Consider the following 20,685-nt stretch of genomic DNA (forward strand, 5'->3'; position numbering starts at 1 on the left):
AAACATGTAGAAATATTTGCTTTTGCACAAATTTTATTTTACAACGATGTAACTATTTCAAGTCAATACGAATACAGATCGATGTAAAAATGAAATTATAAACAAAATAAAGATTCATCTTGATATTTCAAGAATATCACTGCACTTCCTCTTTCCAATTTTCATATTTTATTTTAAAGTTGTTATAATCTTTCATAATTTCATTAATTGCTTTATACTTGTATTTATCCTAAAATATTAGTAAATATTAAAATAGATCATTATGAATTATACATATTTCAGTTATTTTAAAAACAATTTATATACCTCATTTCTAATAATTTGCAACATCAATTCATCGAATTTTTCTAAAATATTCAATATTTGTTGCGATGGTTCAATTCTATTCTCCGATATATACTTCATTAAATACAACACATAAGTAAAGTTTCTAACACTACATGCATTGAATATTAATGTTTCTAAAATCATATAATTTGGTGCATAACCAATGGTTTCCATTTGTTCTAAAAGTTCTCTTCCATCCTTGTGCATTCTGCATCCAATAGCTAATACTCCAAATGTAACAATATTTGGTATCAAATGATGAAATTGAATATTATTGAGTACTTCCTATAATGTAATATAAATAATTGATATTATTTACATATTACTTACTAAGAATAAATTTGATTAAATTATAACTACTTACTTTAGCAGCTTCATATTTTTTTCTTAAACATCTCCTTTTAATAAGCATATTAAAAGAAGTTATATCAACTTTTAGTTTATTTTTAACAATATATCTAAAAAAAGAGTTTTCTGATTCTATTGTAGGTGGGAGTAAATCCAACATTAATGTTATTGTCTTTGTATTAGGTTGCACATTATCATTTTTCATACGTTTTAATAATTTATCAATTCCACCAAATAAGAGTAATCGATTTTTTTGTAATATGTCATTTAAATTTAGGGTTAATAGTGGATTCTTACCAATTGTATCTATATTTAGCTCTTGCTGTTGTCTAGAATCTCTATTATTTGAGATAAAATAATTATTCTTCCTAAGTACTGAAATAAGTGAAGTAGTTAATACTGGTGGAAAATCTAATAAATCTGGCCTTCCTGTTTCACTGAGTTGAATTTGAGTTTCTATCAATTCTGGTACTATAATATCATTTACTTTTAAATCACCAAATTTTGTATCTCTGATTGTCCTTAAAAGAAGATTATAATGAAATATAGTTGGCTGTATTTTACTTATTCTCATCTTATGCCACAAAACTAAACCATATTTTAGTCCATTTTCTTTATCATTGATTATTGCATGAAACAAAGCAGCAATTATATCCTGTGTAAAAATGCCTTTATCCTTTGCTTCATCTGCTATTTCAAAAGCAGTCAAAATTTGATTATGACGACCATAAGCTCTAATGAGAGTTGCATAATGTATATCAGACAAATCTATGTTTCTCTTATAAAAATATTCTCGTAAAAATGATAAGCGATCTAATGCTTTTTGTGTATCATTTGTTTCAGCACAAGCATTAAGTAAACTATTATACACAGGTGCATTAGGAGTTAAACCCCTTTCTCTTATGTTTTTAAATAATTTAAAACATTGTTCAACATCACCTTGCTGAGCAAAACCAGAAAGTAATAGTCTATACATATATAAATTAGGTTTATCGCCATTTTCTTTCATTAAGTCTAATATATTCAGAGCCAATTGTAAATTTTTATTATGTAAATGAGATTTAATAAGTTTACAATAGTCTCCATAACTTAATCTTTGTTTCTTTGGAGCTATAACTTTTTCTGTGAATCTTTTTTCTTCTTTTTCTGCTTTATCCATTTCAATTTTTTCATACTTCTCATATGAAAGATTTCCAAATGTATTAATATCTTCTGACAATGTTCTTTCACAAAATTTTTTATTAAAAATTGAAAAATGTGAAAGACTATCTTTATTTAGTGTATTTAAAATATATTTTTTACCAAATTGGTTTATATCACAACATAACCTATTATTGGTATAATTAATAGAATTATATATTTGTAATGAATATAAGAATTGTTTCGCTCGTTTAATGGAATAATAACGATCATTTACATAACCTGTAATAGTTTCTGTTTTTGGAAAACAACTTTTTTTAAAAAAAAACATGATTAACAAATTAGTAAAATTTTTTAATTAATATGTTTACGCTGGATGCATACTCATAAGATATTTTCTTCTGTCTTATTATTTGTTATTTTAGGTCTTTTAGTTCTATTAGTTTTAATGGTTGTTATTTCCAAAACAAATATCTAAAATATAAATATTATATAGTAATTAAAACATATTCCTATATATTTTTTTCTTTCTATAAAAAAAAGAAAGTTATAATAGGATTTTATTATTATCTGAATTTCTTTTCTGTTATTATGAAAGATGAAAGAACAATTTTGAAATAAAGGTTATGAAATAAATCCATATATATTAAAAAGTTAAATCATAAAATATTATATTAATCTACTTACATTTATATGTTACATAGAAAACAATAAATATTTCAATTATTTAATTACCATTGTTTAGCTACAATAAAATGGCACACTAGCGCTACATGCAATCAAGTACAACGTACAACTACAACCTTACAACTAATCATAACGGTACAGTAGTAAAGCCAGTAGCTGCTAGTACTGCTAGTAGGGATCCGCGTCAGTTCGATAAAAGACATAGTGATTTACAGGGAGAAAGGTGATATACATTGAATGTTTGATCAAATGTGTCTTCGATCGAGCCTAATTATTAATAAGGTATTAACTCATCATTGAAGAAAGATTTTCTTGATTGAGCAATATCGAACGAAAAGATGGAGAAAACAGAAGAGAACGAACATAATGTGTTGAGAGAAGTTTTAACTGAAGAAGAATTAACGCAAGTTCCTGACTCACTTGCAAAAAAGCTTAGTGCTTATTTCAATGAAAAATTCGAACAGTATATTACAGCAAAAGCAGTTTTTGAAACTAACAGAAAAAATTTTGGTAAGTTTAAATTGAATTTTATATTTTTTATTACTATAACGGTTGACTAGTTTATTTACACAAAGGAGATAACCTCTCCATTGGAATGTGCCGCATTCATTAAATAGTTTACATTAAATATCTTATTACATATATAAAAGAAACTTTGCTATAAAAAACTTGATGGCCAATTTTATTATTTAATTATATGTATATTACAAAGTCTTTATTTTTGTAATATTAATGAAATTGGGTTATTAAAAATGAACAAAATTTTTATTTTTGAAATTTTATTAGACCAAACTTTAGATAAACTACAAAAGGATTTAACAGAAGAAAAATCAGACTCTGAAGAATGTAAGGGAAAACTTGAATTGGCAGAAAAATATACTACTGAACTACAAACTAGTTTAGATCAAACTAAAGGTGAAATACAAAAACTACAGGAGACTGTTAAAAGGTACATGTTGTTTATGTGTTGTTATAAAAAAGTATTATTATATATGCACAATACATATGATTATAATAATTAATTATTTAATTATTTACAGATTAGAAAAAGAAAATGGTGATTTGCGTCGCCATAGAGATACAGTTGTGGATGAAAGGGATGCATTACAATTACAAGTTGAAAGGCGAGATAGAGAAATTGAAAGAATGCATACTGAACTATCTTCTCTGGGTACTCAATTGCGAAATGCTGTTGCTGCAAAATGTCAAGCTTTAGCAGAAACAGAAGAAATTCGAAGTCTCGATATGACCCTTGAATTCAAGTATGTATTTAGATAATAAATATTTCATAATGGACTCAAATCTTCACAAAATTTTAATATGTTATTTGAAATATTTTAGAGAAAAACGTTTAGAACAAGAAAGGACTCTTTTATCACAGCAAATGGCTAGTCTTGAAGAAGAATTGGCAAAGAGAATGTCAGAATTACAGTCAACAAGAGCAGAAGCTTCTGCACGAGCGCTCTTAACAGATACACGTTTGGCACAACGTGATGAAGAATTGCGTATTGCGAATGAAGCAACAGCACAGTTACGAGAATTATACACATCTCTTCAACGACGCTGCGATGAACTATCTCAAAAATTAGAAGAACAACGTACACACGAAATTTCTATGCATGCTTCTTATCGAGAAGAAATTGGTGCTCAGACTAGATTAGCAGATCTTTATAAAGGCATGGCAGATGAAGCAAATGCAAAAGCTGAGGAATTTAGTAATGCAGTTAAAGAACTTCAGGAATTACTAGAACATGCTACTGAACAGTATGGAACGCTAGAGACAACACATAATCAACTTCAGTTACAACATAAGCAAGAGTTAGTAGAAAAAGAACAGAAGATAGATGAGCTTTCAAAAGAATTAAATCATGCAAATGAGTTATTGAAAAATATTAAACAAGGTAATTAGTTTATTGTTATCTTTGTAGAATCTTATTTGTCTAATAATCATACAATTCTTTTAACAGAACGGCTAGATCAAGCTGTTGAACAGCTTGCACCTACAGCAGCTATAGCTAGTCGGGTGCTTAGGAAAGGCTTAAGCCTTACTCAAATTTATACGCAATTAGTAGATGTAACAAATGAGTTGACTTCAGAACGAGAAGAAAATGGACGTCTAAAATCACAAATGGACATCATTTTACGTGAATTAGAAGAGAAGGCTCCTGTTTTACAACAACAACGTGAAGATTATGAAACCGCTATGGCAAATATTGGTACATTAACATCAAGATTAGATGAACTTTTAGTAGAAAATCATAGACTACAAGAAACAACTGATGAAGCAAATCGCATTGCTAAGCACCATACTAAAGAAAATCAAAGGTTAAAAACAGAAGTATCAGATTTAGCTAGACAGGTAAGCAATTAAAGCTAGATGTACATGCTTATATATTTTTGAGTATATAATGAAATTTGTATGCAATATTTGCTATTTTTAGGTATGCTTCCTTTTAAAAGAAGTCCAAGAGAGTAGAACTAGTGCAGCTGTTGATACAAATGAATTTTCAATGGATATGGATAATCTTGCTTCATCTGAAATCATTAGTAAAAAGCTTGTTACTTTTAAAGATATTGAAGAATTACAAGAAAATAATCAGAAGTTATTATCAATAGTTCGTACATTATCATCAAGACAAGAAGAAATAGAAAGAGCAACAGATGAAATAAATTCTGGCGAAATGAAAGAAAAATTAGAGAGGTCTGTAATTGTACTAAAATGTATTACAATAATGTTTGATTTCATTTATTTTAGTTTTCCATAATTATAATAGGTACCTAGAACAATTGGAAGACATGCAAGCTGCTCAAGACAGACAAGCCAAGATGTTAGAAGGTCTTTTACGACAACGGGACATGTATAAAAATATGTATCAGCAATGTTTAAAGCAGGCAAATGTAACAGAAAAAAAAGAACTATCTATGACACAAGAAGAAGAAGAAGGGAGAGAAATTAATGGAGTAAAACCTGTTAAAGATGAAGTGGCTACTGTTACTCAAGATGATGTTAATAGAGAAAAAGAATTGCAAAAACAATTGACAGAAACTGAAACTAAATTGAAACAGATTACAGATGATTATGAAACATACAAAAAAGAGAGGGCAGCCCATGAACGAATGTTAGGAGAGGAAGTAGAAAGGCTTAGAAAAGAAGCAGAAGCTCATTCAGACAGATGTTGCAGATTAAAAGCGCAGTTAGATTCGGCTAATGATAGATTTAATCTTTTACAACCAAATGTTGCTTCTTATAAGTCTCAAATAAAAGTTCTTGAAGAGAAATGTTTAAATTACAATGTGACAATTGGTATGAAATATTTGTTGTGTTCACAGATATTGTGTTAAAAAAGTATTAATAACTATTGATAAGTTGTTTCTTTTTATAGGCAAACATGAGCAAAGCTTAATGATTTTAAAAGATGAAGCTTTGGCAGCTCAAACGCGACTATCTCGTGCTGAAGTACAATTAGAAAACTTACGTCGATCTCTTTCAATTTTAAGTGATTCTGAAAGTCGCCTTATGAAAGAACGTGAAACATATCAGAGAGAACGTCAAACGCAAGCTTTATTGCGAGCAGACGTTGAATCTATTAAAGCAAGTTTGGAACGGGTTCAGGCTGAGGGTCAATTACGTGCTGAACAGCGTCTAGATGATGCTACAAGAGAATGTGCCGCTTTAAGACGTCGTTTGCAGGAAGAACAAGATCGATTTAGAGAATTATCTGCACATTTAGAAAAACAACTTACTACAGCTCAAGAAAGATTAACCGAAGAACGTAATATAACCGAACAAATTCGCATAGAATTGGAACAAGCTCGTCAATCTGATTCTCAAAATGTACAACGTATAGAAGAACTTAATACGAAACTAAGACAAGCTGCTACTCATTCAATATCTAAACCTTTCACTGGTACGTGTGAAATACAGAGTTAAATTTTCATTTATTTAATTAGAGGTAATTATAAATAAAATTCTGTGCATATTTAAACTTGCAGGTGATGAACATCCTGTAAAGAGATTAAAAGAACTTGAAATGCAACTTACGACGATACAAGCAGAAGCAAAATCTTTATCCGAACAACTAAAAAGTGCACGGCAGCAAAGCCAACAATATTGCGACATTGCAGAAAGTGCAGAAGCTCAATTAAGGGAGGTAACGGCGCAACATAATAAATGTAAAGAAGAATTAGAAACTGCTTTAAAAGAAGCGCGTGTAGAAATAATATCCCTTCAAAAGAAAGTTCAAGAATTAGTAGAAGAATTAGCAAAAGTTTCTAATGGTCAACAAGAAACTGATTCAGAATTAAGAGAAAAGTTAGCTGATGCAGAGAGAAGACTTGAAGAGTTAGATGAAGTTAAAGGAGAATTGGAAATTGTAAAAGGTGATTTACATAATGCTTCAGTATCAGTTAAAGAAGCGGAAGAGAAGTATGCTAGAGAAATGGTATTGCATTCAACAGATTTGCAGGTAAACATAATCATCACTTCATTTATGCAAATAAATAAAATACAGAATGTAATGTAATTCTTTGTTATTGCCTCATTTATAGATATTAGCAAAATTGAAAGAAGATGCCCAAACAGTAGAACAAAAGATAGCAAGCTTAACTCAAGAAAGAAATGCAGCTACAGAAGCTTTAAATCTTGAGAGAGAAGCTTGTCAAGAAAGAGAGAAAAGATTACATGAAGAAATCCAAGAAATGCAACAAAGAATATCAGATCTGGATGCACAAAATGCTATTTTGCATACTCAAATTCAAGAATTAAGTGACAAGACTGCAATCATGCATAGCCAACAATCAAAGATAGCTGAACAGGGAAGTCCTGATACTAGTTTGGAAGCAATGAATCGTAGCTTTAGTGGACTTGAAGATGATTCCAAATCTGCTGAACAGTTATTAAAAGTAATGAAATATCTAAGACGTGAAAAAGATTTAGCTGTAGCAAAATTTGATGTTCTAAGAGCAGAAAATCTTAGATTGAAATCACAAGTGGAAGTTAGTATCCAAGTTTCCTTACTAAAATTTTAATTTGTATAACTTTTTAATGCAATGTAACTGTTAATACTTTTTCATTAATTTAGGTTATGGAAAAAAGATTAAAGGAAACAGAAGCTGCCCTTAATTCGGAAAGAGAAAAGTCTGAAATTGATGTAGTAACAACATCTAAACACGCAGAGCTATTGCGGAAAGTTGAAACTTTAAATGCCATCACAGATTCCAATAGAATCCTAAGAGAGGAAAGAGATAGTTTAAGTGCAAAAGTTTCAGAGCTTACCGCAAAAGTTGCAGCACTTTCTGAAGAAGTAGTACCACTTCGAGCTACATCACGAGATTTACAAGCGAAGACTGAAGCCTTATTACAAGAAAATACAAGTCTTAAAGGAGAAGCAACTAGATGGAGACAAAGAGCTAATACATTAGTAGAAAGGGCGAACAAAACAAGTCCGGAAGATTGGCGTAGATTGCAAACTGAAAGGGAAAATCTTAGTAAACTGCTCACATCTGAACGTGAAACACATGCTAAACGTGCGGAAGAATTAAATCAATTGAAAACAGAAAAGGGTGTATTAGAAGAACAGCTATCACTACTCCAGAAACAAGTACAAACTCAGGGAGAAGAAATTCAAAAAGCATCTGAAGAGGCACGTAAATTGGGTCAAGACTTAAACGAAGCTCTTGCTGATTCTTCTTTGAAAGCTAAGGATTTAGTAACATTAAGAAAAGAGCTTGGTGATAAAGAAGTAGTCTTGAATGACATAAAGAATAAAGAGATTCAAATAAGAAAAATAGCGAAAAAATACAAGACTCAATTTGAAGAACTGGCGAAAACAGTAGAAGAAGAAAAGAGTAAATCTGAAGAGTCTCGAATGTCGGCTGGTACTTCTGGAAATGAAGATGTTGGTCGTATATCTCAAGAACGTGAAGATCAATTACGAGAAGAAGGCAGGCAAGAATTGCGTCAAGCAAATCTAGAATTAACATCAAAGGTTGATGAATTATCTCGTCAAATGATAGTTGTACAAAATGAAGCAGAATCGTTAAAGAAAGAGATCGATACGATGAACAGGACACGCGTTGAGAAAGAAGAACGTGTTAGACGAGCATTAACGACGGCAAGAACTGAGCTCATGCGGCTAAGAGAATCAAAGAAAATTTGCGAAAAGGAATTAATTGACTTAAAAGCTAAAGTCGAAGCTGGTGCTACCGAATCAGATACTGCTGAACATGATGCTAGACTTGCAGCACTTAAATCTCAAATGGAAAGTAGAATCTCTCGTTTGGAACATGAAAAGTCAGAAATCCAGGCAGAAAAAGAAACTCTTGTACAAAGAGTAACTCAACTACAGCGACAAGTAGCTGGTGTTAGTGGAATTAGTGCCACTACGGAACCACCAACGGCTAATATTAAACCTATGTCTGCTCGCGCTGAAACTCCATTAGCGAGTATTCGACCTATGAGTGTAGTAGTACAGTCTAGAACAGCTGCCGTTTTACCCACAACTGCAAGTGCACCAGTAATGGTTGCACCTCATCAACAGCAACAGCCACAGCAACAGGTGGTGCATACTACTGAAACGAGTTCGCCAACTAGTAGCCTTCCAGATTTTCAACCAGCTAGTACTAGTAGTAGTTCATCGCAGACAGCGCCAAATACTTTACGACAACTCGTTGTTCAACCACAATTAAGTGAATCAGCAGAATCAACGCAAAGGGAAGACCCAGAAAGTGCAGAAACACTTAGTGTACAACAACAGCAATGTCAACAACAACAACAGCAACAACAGCAGCAGACTGTTGCACTAGTTAGTCCAAGAGTGGAACAACAACAACAACAGCAACAAGCTGCTGTCAGTGATCAACAGCAGACTGTAGCTAGCAGTTCTACTCAGTCAGTAAGCACATCGCAAGCTTCGACAGGCCATAAACGTCCTAGAGCTCTTGATTCGACAGCATCAGGGTCTGGAATTGTTGAAGGTGTAGATCATAGTAGGCAGGAGCAAGTGCTTAGTCCCAAATCTAAACGGTCTAGACAAGAAATGTCATCTACTGCTAGTGCAAGCGCTTCAGAGGTCGAGTACCAGGTGAATTTAAATAATAGAAGTGTAGGAAATATTAAACAATAATTAAATATTTAGAATGATGTACTTATTTAATTTTTAGGTACCAACATCAAGCCAACGAGATCAAGATGAAGAAGTAGAAGAAGGCTGTGTCGTTGTAGTAGATTGCGACGAAGGTGAAGGAGGTGGTAATCATCAGACTCAGGAAGAAGAAGAATTTGATAATGACGCATATGAAGAAATGGAAGAAGAAGAAGAGATACCTTATGAAGTAGAAGTAGAAGTGGAAAGAGATAATAATGAAGTTGAAATTATAATGGGAGAAGATTCTACAAGTGTAGAAGTTCCTAGACAAGCACAAGTAACAGTACCTACGAATCAACAGCAACAACAGTCGGAAGCAATTAGTAGTGCTGAACCAACAGGAGAACCACCTACATCGTTCGGAACTCGATCTTCACGTGGAATTGCGCCAATGCCTAGACAACAACAACAACAACATCTTCTCTTGGTATATATTCATTTTTATATACAAAGATAAGGGAATAGAAAGACGGAAATAAAGCATCTCTTTTAATGAAATGAATTTTAGCCGCAACAAGGATATGAAGATGGTGGCGATGATAGCATAGTGCCAAGTACTCCGACTTTATTCGTACCACGTCGAGGAGACGGATTTGGAGAAGCTGTAAGTTCACCTCAAGTTCCCCAAGGACGTTTTACGTTTGGAGATTCGTCTGCACCAACAACAGCATCATCGACTCCTTCGTTATCAACTCCTTCTGGATCAGCAACTCGAACGATATTTGGGTCATCTAGTTCTGGTGTAGCACAAGTAATTCAAGAAAGCATGGATGATACGCGAATGGATCTTGCTCAATTAGAAGATGGTGGTACTGGTCGTAGTGTACCTACTACTCCTTTACAAGTTTCACCAGCCGCTGATTTACCACCTTCGGTATAAGAATAATTAAATATTTTTATATAACATTGTAGCATTTCATTTTGTCATGTAATTAAACGACGTACTTCTAGACAAGTAGTGGACCTTCAGAAGAACAGGAAACTCCAGTTTCAGTAACACCGGTATCAGTAACGGGTACTACTGATGTTACTGAGGAGCCTACAATACCAAGTATTCGTGTACTTGGTGTTGACGATCAACAACATAATCAAACTGAAATGATTACAGAATCTATTAGCACGACGCCAACTGAAGGTAATTATAAGCTAATTATATTATATAAGGTAATATTAAGGTAAGGTAATATATTATATTATATATAAGGTAATTATAAGCTAATAATAAGTTAATATCAATCAAAATTCTAAATAATTGCATATTACTAAATAAATAAATTATAAATAATTACATGTAGGTATGAGCTCAGAAGGTGAAAAACGTACAGATGAAACTGGTCCTTTAATCTCTGGGGATGATGATGCAGTAGATACAGGCGAAGGAACTGAAGAACCAGGAAGTGATATAGTGGAAGATGAAGTAGAAGAAAGTCGTGAAGCGGAAGCGTCTCCATCCAGTAATACTCGGCAAAGGGCAATGGCAGCAGCTAATGCTGCAGCTGCAGCAAATGGTGCTAGAGGAGCTACGGCACGACGATCGGCAAGATCGCAAGATCGATTTAGAACGCGTGGTAGTCGACCTACACCTATTGTATGGGAAAGTCAACAACCTGGCGGTAGAGGTAAATGCAATCGTAAATGATAAATTTTGAAATAAGAATATATTTTCCTAATGTAAACATTTGGTGTGTTTCAAAGGACAAAGCGTAATGCGAGGACACGCAACAAGGGGAGCAAATAGTGAAACAGGAAGAGGACGTGGAACAAGAGGCCGGCGAATGCGATCTAAATATTCATATGCGCGATTCTAAAATTAAATAATTTTGTATACGAACTCATGCGGAAACTTTGACGTTGTTGTCTTTGCAAACGAACGGTGTAAGAAATGTTGACTATTAATATATCGACCTTCAAGACAAGGATACTTTTACTTAGCATTAAACAATATGTTTGTTGTACAGATACATTTGTCGATGTAACATTTGTTATACCTAAACATAAATGAAACTATGACATAAGTCTTATAATGGCAGTATATATCTACCTTTTCAAATGGGAACTATATGAAATTAAAAACGTAATGTCGATTTCTAATTCTTCGGAATCTAAGGTAACATTCCTTTATTGAGGCTAAGAAATTAAATTAAAACTAAACAGCATTTAGGGTGTTTTGTTTATGTATTCTTGGAACTGACTTTTATATAATTATTATTCAAATTTCATATGATATTGATGTGATTCATAGTACAAATGTATTTATGCAAAATATTTTGTACAAGACGTATATCATGAATTCATGTGCTGAGTTTCATAAATTACACAATGTTCGTCATAAATATTTTATTAAAAATGTTCGACAAGACATGTAACAAGTATTTTATTTTATATAAGTGCATTGCTTTTTTTGTATTTTACAAATTTAAGTATGAATTCTACTATCTTTTTCAACAGTCCTATAAGTAAGCATTAGAGACATATATTTACATATTATGTTTCAACTTCCAACTATCAATAAATAATATAAAATATCTATCTAAGTTTTATTTGTATACTTATGGTATCTGCTTAAATAGAATTTGACATTTATTATGAAATTTACTATTAGAATAAATAAAAGGTATTTATTACGTTCCACACACAGATGTGTAATAATACAATATATTTTATACATCAGTCTCTTGTGTAGTTTAGTCGTATTTTAAAATAGCATTATTAATTAATACTTTTTCAGTATTCAAATATCTTGTATTGTTTGCAAAAACTTACACATAACGAGTGAATTAAAAAAATATGGCAAATATGTATAAATACTGGAGATATAATTGATTAATAAATATCAGTTTTACATGTTTTACAATACAATTAAAACGAAATCTATCAGTACTATGATTTCGATGTTACTACTATATAAATATGATAATATCACAATAATGAATATTAAACCCCTCTTCTAGAAGAGTCAGAGTGATTTCTAAAATAATAATACACTTTGGTCCCCTTTATTTCTTTTTGATATTGTTAAAAATAATTGTAAGATAGAGCACGAAATATGACTAGTTACATAAATAATTCATTTTTGTCTATTATTTTCGTATAGTGAGTTACATATAGTCAGTTATGTATGATATTATCTGAATATTTTCAATGAAGTCAATTTAATTTTACTTCTTTCTTTGTTTTTCGTTTGTGGTTTGAAAAAACAACGAAAAACTTTAATGTCTTATGCTTTGAAAATTGACTTAAATGAAAATTAACTTCATCATTTACTTTTTAATTGTTACAGAACGCCTACTTTTCTTAATTAAATCCATAATATTTCTGATAATGGGAAAGTAGAAGTTTGCTATAAATATGAATAGATCGTCAAATTTTTTCACTTCCTGAGAAGTTGTATAAATTCGTTGCGTAGCAGAACTAATAATATACATACATATATATATATTTTTTAAAACAGGTGTCCATCAACTATTCTATGATAATTCGATGTTGGAGAGACAATCATCACGTTGTTGGGCTGTATGCCAAGTTTCTGTGCACATAGCATCAGACACGTTTACACTAAACGTTTCCGAACTAAACCGGTAAATTAAAGTAAACTAACTCAAACAAAATAAAAACTTTAACATTCTTAATTACATATTTTGATTCATTAACAATCTTTTCTATAAATCAATACTGTGTGTTATATTTACAATTTGTTATGCAAAAGTCACTTATTTTGAAACGTCTCTCTTTAGTCTATCTGATTAACTAATTTGAAATTAAAGTTACGTTAGGCTGCTGATGCTCTAGTCGATACCGATCACTGATTCTGGTAATTTCACAGGAACATTGACCATGCTGTTCCACGCTGATCCATTGTCGTCTGTTATTAGTCCTGTTATTAGTTTCGTAACTCATTACCTCAATTTCAATTTCTTCATAATAGATCGCTGATTGTACAGGTAGACAACTCATATCTGAATTCATGCAGCATCCGGAGTGTCCGTCACATCGCTTTACGACAATATAAACAGGCTGAATGGTACTCTCCCCAGGATTCTGATGTACGTTTTGCATCAAGTCTCTCAGATGGTACGCTCGAAATTGTGGTTTTTTACAAACAAACATGCTGGACGTTTTCACTGCTTCAGATAAAGTAATCTTATTGTTATTTACCGCCGTTGATCGCACCATGTTGTCCAAAGCCAATAGGATGAGTATCATTAACTCCAATAGGAAAGTCCTCAATGACCTATTTCTCATGCCTTGTATCTGTTAATTTATACTATAATTTTTATTGAATAATGTATGTTGTATCACTATGATTATCTTTACACACACAGTTTGGGCAAATTGAAAGATTCAATTTGAATCTCACTGAAGATCACGTTCATAAATTCAAATTTTACGGCGCGATACTTGGTGAACGCGTTTGAGATGTGTCTTCTCTAGCCAAATTACACGAACCACTGATATGTAGTCGTATCAAGAGGCATCCAACTGAGACTTTCCTGCTGCCAGAAGTGTATTTATACATGGAAGAGCTTGCACACACTTCACGCAAGGTATACACGCATCGTTACATTCATGCACACGTAAAATCTGATATCCTACAATTCTGCGGTAACATTTACTCATGCATTCCTTAAACCACTCAAAATATCCCGATGCATGGGAATTGTCACACTTTCTATCGTATGCGTCATGGATTCCATCCTGGAATATGCCTTAAAGCTTAATACAGTGATGTTAAATTTTTAAAATACTATAATACACAATAATGTAATATACAATAAGGAAATCATCATTTTATAACTATTTTTCAATTTAACATATTCTTCAGACTTAAATTCACACAATAAACTCTTATAATTTGCTACTCTCTTCGACATATTTGTCAATGCGATCGACTAACTTTCCGATAAGAGGATGTACGCGCTTATATCAAAGTCGAACTTCGACTTTTCTTTTATTGGTATGTTACTTGAGCAAGCTATCACTCATATACATATGAAACTTTTAATACACATTCAACAAATTCATTTCGGACAAGCTATTCATAATTCAATGGACAATCAATGATGTAAGTAAGATTGTAATAATTGAGGGAGTCACTTTTTTTTATTGAAGTTTACAAAGATGTGGTAAGCTTTTACTTATAAGTAAAATTGACTCATATTAATATGATTCATTGAAAGTCGAGTACAATAAATAATTGAGAAATATGCGGTTGTGTTACATCTTCCTATCTTCTACCTCCTACTATTTTCCTCATTGTTTCATAAAAAAATCTCCAGTCGATATATTAAAGGCAGGTTGTAAACTATGGTTCTGAGATTTCAAGGAACATTAATTTCTCTTATAATTTGAGACTTTTCCACAAACAAAACTGCTAGAATGATGTTTCGCGGTCGAATATTTGTTGCAAAGGAAGAATTGAAGTGGTCATTTTCTCGCAACAACCCCTTTGAAATATAGTTTTAAGTTGTTGGTGCAAGGTATGTTCAAGGTATGCGATGCACTCAACTGTATAAATACTTGCTTATTCTTAAGATATTTTTGAATTTACAAAATATATTTTTTATTTATCTATCTTGATCTTCATTTTTTATTAAAAAAAATAATAATACACAGAAAATTGAGATAAATTGTATACCTTGATTCTAATAAAACAGGTGAAGTATTCAAAATTACTTTCGATAAGAATGTATTAGCTATTTCCTCTTTCATAAAATGTATTCTGCATTATCCAATTCATTAGATATATTTTTTGTGTAAATTTCGTTTATGTACATTTCGTCTGTTAAAATATAATTATGCTGATTGTAACGAACAGAACAAATTAAATAAAACAAGTTTTTTCCTGTTTTTCCGCATGAGATCTATTCGTGTATATAAATATGTAACTGTTATTTAGATATTTATTTATTCTCGCGAAGTTACGCGATTATTTTACCATTCGTTATATTATATAAAGATATACATCAATATGATAATTAAATTCAATCGACTATACATACTGTTCCATTTACACACGTGAAGAGTAATACATTGACTTTGCAATTATTCTCAATGAACTCTTATCTCTGGACTATGTTTGATAAAAGACCAGTGATACTAAGAATAGAAACGCAATAGAGATACAAAGAATAGAAAAGAGACAAAAAGTTTGCTTGATTGAATAAAATTTTTATGAAATCAGAAACTATTTAATCTTCAAATATAAGCACTATACCGAGTACATTTACTTTCTGATCGCGGATATAAGTATATGAATCATCGGTCAACCATCATTTCAAATTTCCAAATGGTTACTTGTAAGAGAGTAGAAATTCGTATCTTATTTTGACAATTCGCCATACAATTAATTTTCTCCCAGTTTTCTGTTTTATATTTTATAAAAGCCTCTTATATGCTTCGTACATATATACTTGTCCTCATCTTATTCTTCATAATAATTGCTTTTTATTCATATTTTTATTGATTAATCTATTTACTGGTACAGAAAGAACATCTTTCTTAAGAGTTATTAATGTATTTACTACGACATTATAATTTCAGTTATAAGAGATATAATTAATAGTAAAATTGTGGGTGTGACGATTAGTAATTTCACGGATTCATTTGACGTAACGGGATAGCCCTCATAGTGCAAATAAAAATAAAATATATAATGAACGTGTTAGTGCTAGAAGTCACGTAATTCAATAAATATCAATTCTTAAATGAGATTAAAATAATCAACTAGGAAATTTTGATTATGTAAGGAGAAAATAAGAATAAAGGAACTAAAACAACATTTTTTTAAAAAAGCACAATAAAATTTCTAATAATGCTATTTCTTAAAATCTAGTAAATAGATATCTTCAATGATCAAGGCTATCAACCGATACACCTACACACAAAATTCCATTAACGGTTCATAGATTCGTAACTTCGCATACCATTGAGTCAGTTCCATGAATAGCTGTTAACGGATATTCGTAACATGAGTTTCGATTTGTGCAACCGATAGTCACTCTCACCTTCCATATAAAAAATTTTCGGAAACAGATATATTATTCATTTGATAAATGGCAACATAAAAAATTATCTTTTACTATTTATACATCGTGTAAAAATGAAAAGAACGTCATGAGTAAATTTTGCAATCAGACACTTCGCAGACGATTGCAATGACTCACTGCAACCTGTCGCATCATATAACACTGGAGACCAGAGAGGGTCGAGATACTTCATGCCATGCCGCTATATTAAGCAGTTTCTTTAACTTAATTATACAGATCTGCTGACATCTAATCGTTCCTCTGAATAAAAATTAAAAATATAAATATTTATGTGAATTATTACTTCCGTAATAACGATTGAATATTAGATTTAAATTGTCTTTTTTTAATTTCTTAAATAGTTCATAAATTTTTTAATAGAGTAAGTCAGTGAAGATAAAGTCACTGAGACTTCCATAAGAATTATTTGAGAGCAAGAAGGATCGAACAAAATGCATCGATGCACGAAAAACAGTGCTTGGGATGCAACCGGTACCTACACGAAGAAGAAAATCAGAGGGTAGATGATAATTTGACTGATGACTGGTAGAAATTTGTCAGATTCAAAGTATGGAAAGGAAAGGGAAATACGATGAAAGGAGAAAATGAGAGAAAGAGGAGGCAATTGATGAAGAAAGGATGATTAGTCACGCGACGTAACATGGTCCCAGTTCGAACGGGAGGCAGGACCCACTAGTTGTAATTATAGTTATCTTTGCGATGTTCTCGGAACGCTTTGCTTCAAGTCCTCCTCGAGCTTACCGAGAAATGAGAGAGAGAGAGAGAGAGAGAGAGACGGTGCGAATTGCCGTAGGACGAGACAAAACAATACGGCCAAAGGTAGATCAACGAAGAAAGATGATGAGAAATCGGAAAAAGAGGGGAGGCAGAGGGCATCGGGCCGAGGATGAAAGTTACATATATATATAGCAGGAGAAAGAATTCAGATCACAGAAGAGTAGTCGCAGTTCTCGACCCGGACAATTGCGAGTGAAATCAATCAGGACGTGTTGATTTTCAATTAAAGTAGAATTCTTTTTCACCAAAATCCCATTTAATACTAAGAAAGAACTGAAAATATGAGAAGCTATATTTTACTGTTCATTTCTATCCATCTTGCCTTTGCTACAATTGGCAGACATCATAGGTAAATTATATTATATCTATATATAAACTCAAAGCTTATATTGGTCACATGGCTTTGACAGATCGATTAAAATAATGGACTTGATTTTCAGAGATAGCGGATTTCTGAATCACGTGCAACTAGTGCATGAATTTCGGTGTTCCATGCCACAACCGAGAGCTATACCAGTGGCAGAACTTCTAACTGTCGGCCCTAGCCCGGACGAAGTTTTTTATCCTGCCTCTACCGTTTTGACACGTTGCAAAGGAGCCGGATGTTGCCCGGATCCCAAACAGATTTGTGCACCTATCGAAACCAGAAACGTGAGTCTTGTTTTCATGGTGAAACACACGATTGACCAACAACGTGACAGGCATCACGAAGTGATACATGCTTTGGAACATACAAAATGTGGGTGTGTCCATAAAAGAATGATAAAATTTGATTGATTCATTCTATTGAAATTTTTTCTTAAAACAGCAATGAAAAATACTTATGCGTTGTTATAAGAATATTATAAGTAGTTACTTAGTTACTCGTTAAAAAATTGAAATATACCAAAATATTTATAATCGCGCGATTAAATAACATTACATAATTAATTTTAATATAGGATAAGTTCCTCGATTTAATCACTCTTCTGTTGACTGTGATATTTTTATAACATAATATAAAGCACTATATGTTTTTTTTATAACACATTAATAAATGTTTTTGAATAATATATTTTTTTCATATTTAATTCCTTCTCAAACACCTTTTGCTTTATGATGCTTCGTTCCAAAAATAATAAAAACGAATAACATTCTACCAGCTTTTTCAATTAGTCAAATAATCTAGTTCACCTACTTACTTATTAGTCTTTTACGTCGAAGTATTGTTTCGCGGCCAACACGTCACGTTTTATACTTTCATTGTTTGGTGTCAACTCTAGAGCAGCTTCTAGTTCAGGAATACCATGCTGAGGCGCAGACAATTTACAGAGGGCTGCGCCTCGTCGAGCGTGACACCTGGCCCTTGACTCTCGATTGCTTTCGCATTTCGGTTCCATTAGTTCTAGTGCCTGAAAGATAAAATGAATGTTTCAATTTATTTTTACAAGTTGAACAAATTACAATTTCAACGATTTACTTTAGAACAGTCTTCTACACATCTACAATAATTCCCTAATGCATAATGTGCTGCTGATCTATTCACATAGAGAGATGCCATTTTATCGCTAATCTTAATGCCACATGTGTAAGCACTTATGGCCGCCAGATAATTTCCAACTTTGAAGAAATCACTAAAAAATAATGATAAATAATTTGTTACAATATAATTAATATAAGGCTTTATCAAAGTATCAAACGTACTCTCCTTTATCTTTTAACCATTGCGGATCTCGTTCTTCCTGTCGAAGATCTTCCGCGTTAAAACCAATTTTGCGTCTTGCTTCTACTTGTTTTTGCAACCACTGTAATTCAGTCAATATTAATATGACTTTCTTTTATAGTAATTTTAATGGTCAGAAATATAAAAAAATAATACTTCTTGTTCTTCAATGTGAGAGCTTTCCCTAGCCGGCGTTGGGAACTTCCGTTCCGAAAATGTTACGTTAATTGTACCTGTTTTTCTTGGTAATGGTACTGATTTTGAAGGTTCTTCGAATATGTTATTTCTTTTCAAAATTTTACCTTGTATCGCAGCTTCTACAGCTTCTAATCCTGGTCTCCTTTTTTGCTGTTTCTCATAAACCTTACTTAAATCTTTTTTATTTGTCGCTTTTACTATATCCGAATCTGAATCAGAATCTTGAGAACAACTGGTGTTGTTTTTGTTAGTAGGAGAATCATCTCTCTTGTCTGATACCTCTATTTGAAGATTACTCTCTTGATTTATATTTACCGATTGTACTTCTATAACCTTCTGATTGTTGACAGCTTTAGATTTAAATTCTTTTATAGTGTTACTACCGTTAAATATTTCTTGCTCGGTCATCGGGCGAGATTTTAACACATTATCATTGTCTTTAAACCATTTTAGTGGCGGTCTTATAAAAATGATGTAAAAAGAGATTGTTAATTATATAAAATGAAGAACAAATTTATGATATAAGAAAAAGTATTTAAATTCTGGTACATACTTGTAAGCTTTTCTATTTTCTTGTATTTCTCCTTCAACATTAGAAAGAAATGGTAATTCAGCTTTCGATCTCCAGTCTTCAAATTCCTGCATAGCTTCTCTCCGGTGTGCGTCCCGTATCGCATCTATTTTATTCAGTGTAGCTGTATTGACACTGATTTGTTCTTTCACTGCTTCCTTTTGTAAATATTGACGCTTTTCTGAAGGAAGTTATGAATCGTTGGAAAATATATAAGTTATAAATTGTAACATTATTTACAATTCTCTACATACCACTCTTAAGTTTCATATTTTCTTCGGCCAGTTTTTGAGCATGTTCTAAAGCTTGAGTACGGCAATCTCGTTTAAAATCATTGTTAATATCTTGCACCTCGAGAGTAGGCCACTCCAAATTAGTGTTTGTTTTATGCAAAGCAACTATTGCTTCTTCTTCCGTCAAAGTACATTTACTTTCTTTTTCAACAACATTAGCCCAAAGAAATAATTCTAATATGAATGGTGGAAAGCTGATCTGTTATTGAATTAAATATCGTATGTTATTTATATACATTTAAAGATTTAACTTTAGGAATTAAACTCTATACCTTTACGTAATTATCTATTACGAATAAGTCAACTTTTTTTGGATGGCCTTTCAAAGGTACGTTCAATATAACAAATTCTGAAGTTTGACGCCAAGAGTAGTCTTTAATAACTATAGCTGGCATTTTCTTCTTCAACGCAATGTCCCATTACATGTAATTCTCGCTATCGAAGCGATGTA

At 32.0% G+C, this 20,685-nt stretch overlaps 5 protein-coding genes across 5 annotated transcripts; 2 read left to right on the forward strand and 3 right to left on the reverse strand.

The window, feature by feature from the left end:
- On the reverse strand, nt 1-2,628 carry LOC117243511 (pentatricopeptide repeat-containing protein 1, mitochondrial). The gene is made up of 4 exons (XM_033511073.1): nt 2,503-2,628; nt 692-2,289; nt 307-612; nt 1-229 (listed from the first exon to the last, which is right to left on the reverse strand). The coding sequence occupies exons 2-4, from the start codon at nt 2,144-2,146 to the stop codon at nt 137-139; spliced, it is 1,854 nt and encodes a 617-aa protein (XP_033366964.1). The 5' UTR covers nt 2,147-2,289; nt 2,503-2,628; the 3' UTR covers nt 1-136.
- Nucleotides 2,629-2,688: 60 nt separating this feature from the next.
- On the forward strand, nt 2,689-12,176 carry LOC117243506 (nucleoprotein TPR). The gene is made up of 16 exons (XM_033511060.1): nt 2,689-3,012; nt 3,289-3,451; nt 3,543-3,764; nt 3,844-4,403; nt 4,470-4,861; nt 4,944-5,203; nt 5,277-5,806; nt 5,886-6,410; nt 6,496-6,968; nt 7,051-7,497; nt 7,584-9,584; nt 9,664-10,074; nt 10,156-10,521; nt 10,599-10,782; nt 10,943-11,266; nt 11,343-12,176. Exons 1-16 carry the CDS (start codon nt 2,841-2,843, stop codon nt 11,453-11,455), a joined length of 7,143 nt encoding a protein of 2,380 aa, XP_033366951.1. The 5' UTR covers nt 2,689-2,840; the 3' UTR covers nt 11,456-12,176.
- A 35-nt stretch (nt 12,177-12,211) lies between these two features.
- On the reverse strand, nt 12,212-14,545 carry LOC117243516. The gene has a single exon (XM_033511078.1). The coding sequence runs from the start codon at nt 13,887-13,889 to the stop codon at nt 13,395-13,397; it is 495 nt and encodes a 164-aa protein (XP_033366969.1). The 5' UTR covers nt 13,890-14,545; the 3' UTR covers nt 12,212-13,394.
- A 3,154-nt stretch (nt 14,546-17,699) lies between these two features.
- Nucleotides 17,700-18,636, forward strand: LOC117230260 (vascular endothelial growth factor A-A-like). The gene is made up of 2 exons (XM_033487498.1): nt 17,700-17,819; nt 17,911-18,636. The coding sequence occupies exons 1-2, from the start codon at nt 17,752-17,754 to the stop codon at nt 18,245-18,247; spliced, it is 405 nt and encodes a 134-aa protein (XP_033343389.1). The 5' UTR covers nt 17,700-17,751; the 3' UTR covers nt 18,248-18,636.
- Nucleotides 18,008-20,663, reverse strand: LOC117230255 (dynein assembly factor 4, axonemal-like). The gene is made up of 8 exons (XM_033487488.1): nt 20,507-20,663; nt 20,196-20,433; nt 19,924-20,122; nt 19,329-19,830; nt 19,154-19,254; nt 18,930-19,083; nt 18,652-18,861; nt 18,008-18,104 (listed from the first exon to the last, which is right to left on the reverse strand). Exons 1-7 carry the CDS (start codon nt 20,627-20,629, stop codon nt 18,655-18,657), a joined length of 1,524 nt encoding a protein of 507 aa, XP_033343379.1. The 5' UTR covers nt 20,630-20,663; the 3' UTR covers nt 18,008-18,104; nt 18,652-18,654.
- Between the last annotated feature and the right edge of the window lie 22 nt (nt 20,664-20,685).

This window comes from Bombus vosnesenskii, unplaced genomic scaffold (genome assembly GCF_011952255.1).
Source record: "Bombus vosnesenskii isolate JDL3184/JDL3185 unplaced genomic scaffold, Bvos_JDL3184-5_v1.1 scf7180000013266, whole genome shotgun sequence".
NCBI classification, from domain to species: Eukaryota; Metazoa; Arthropoda; class Insecta; order Hymenoptera; family Apidae; genus Bombus; species Bombus vosnesenskii.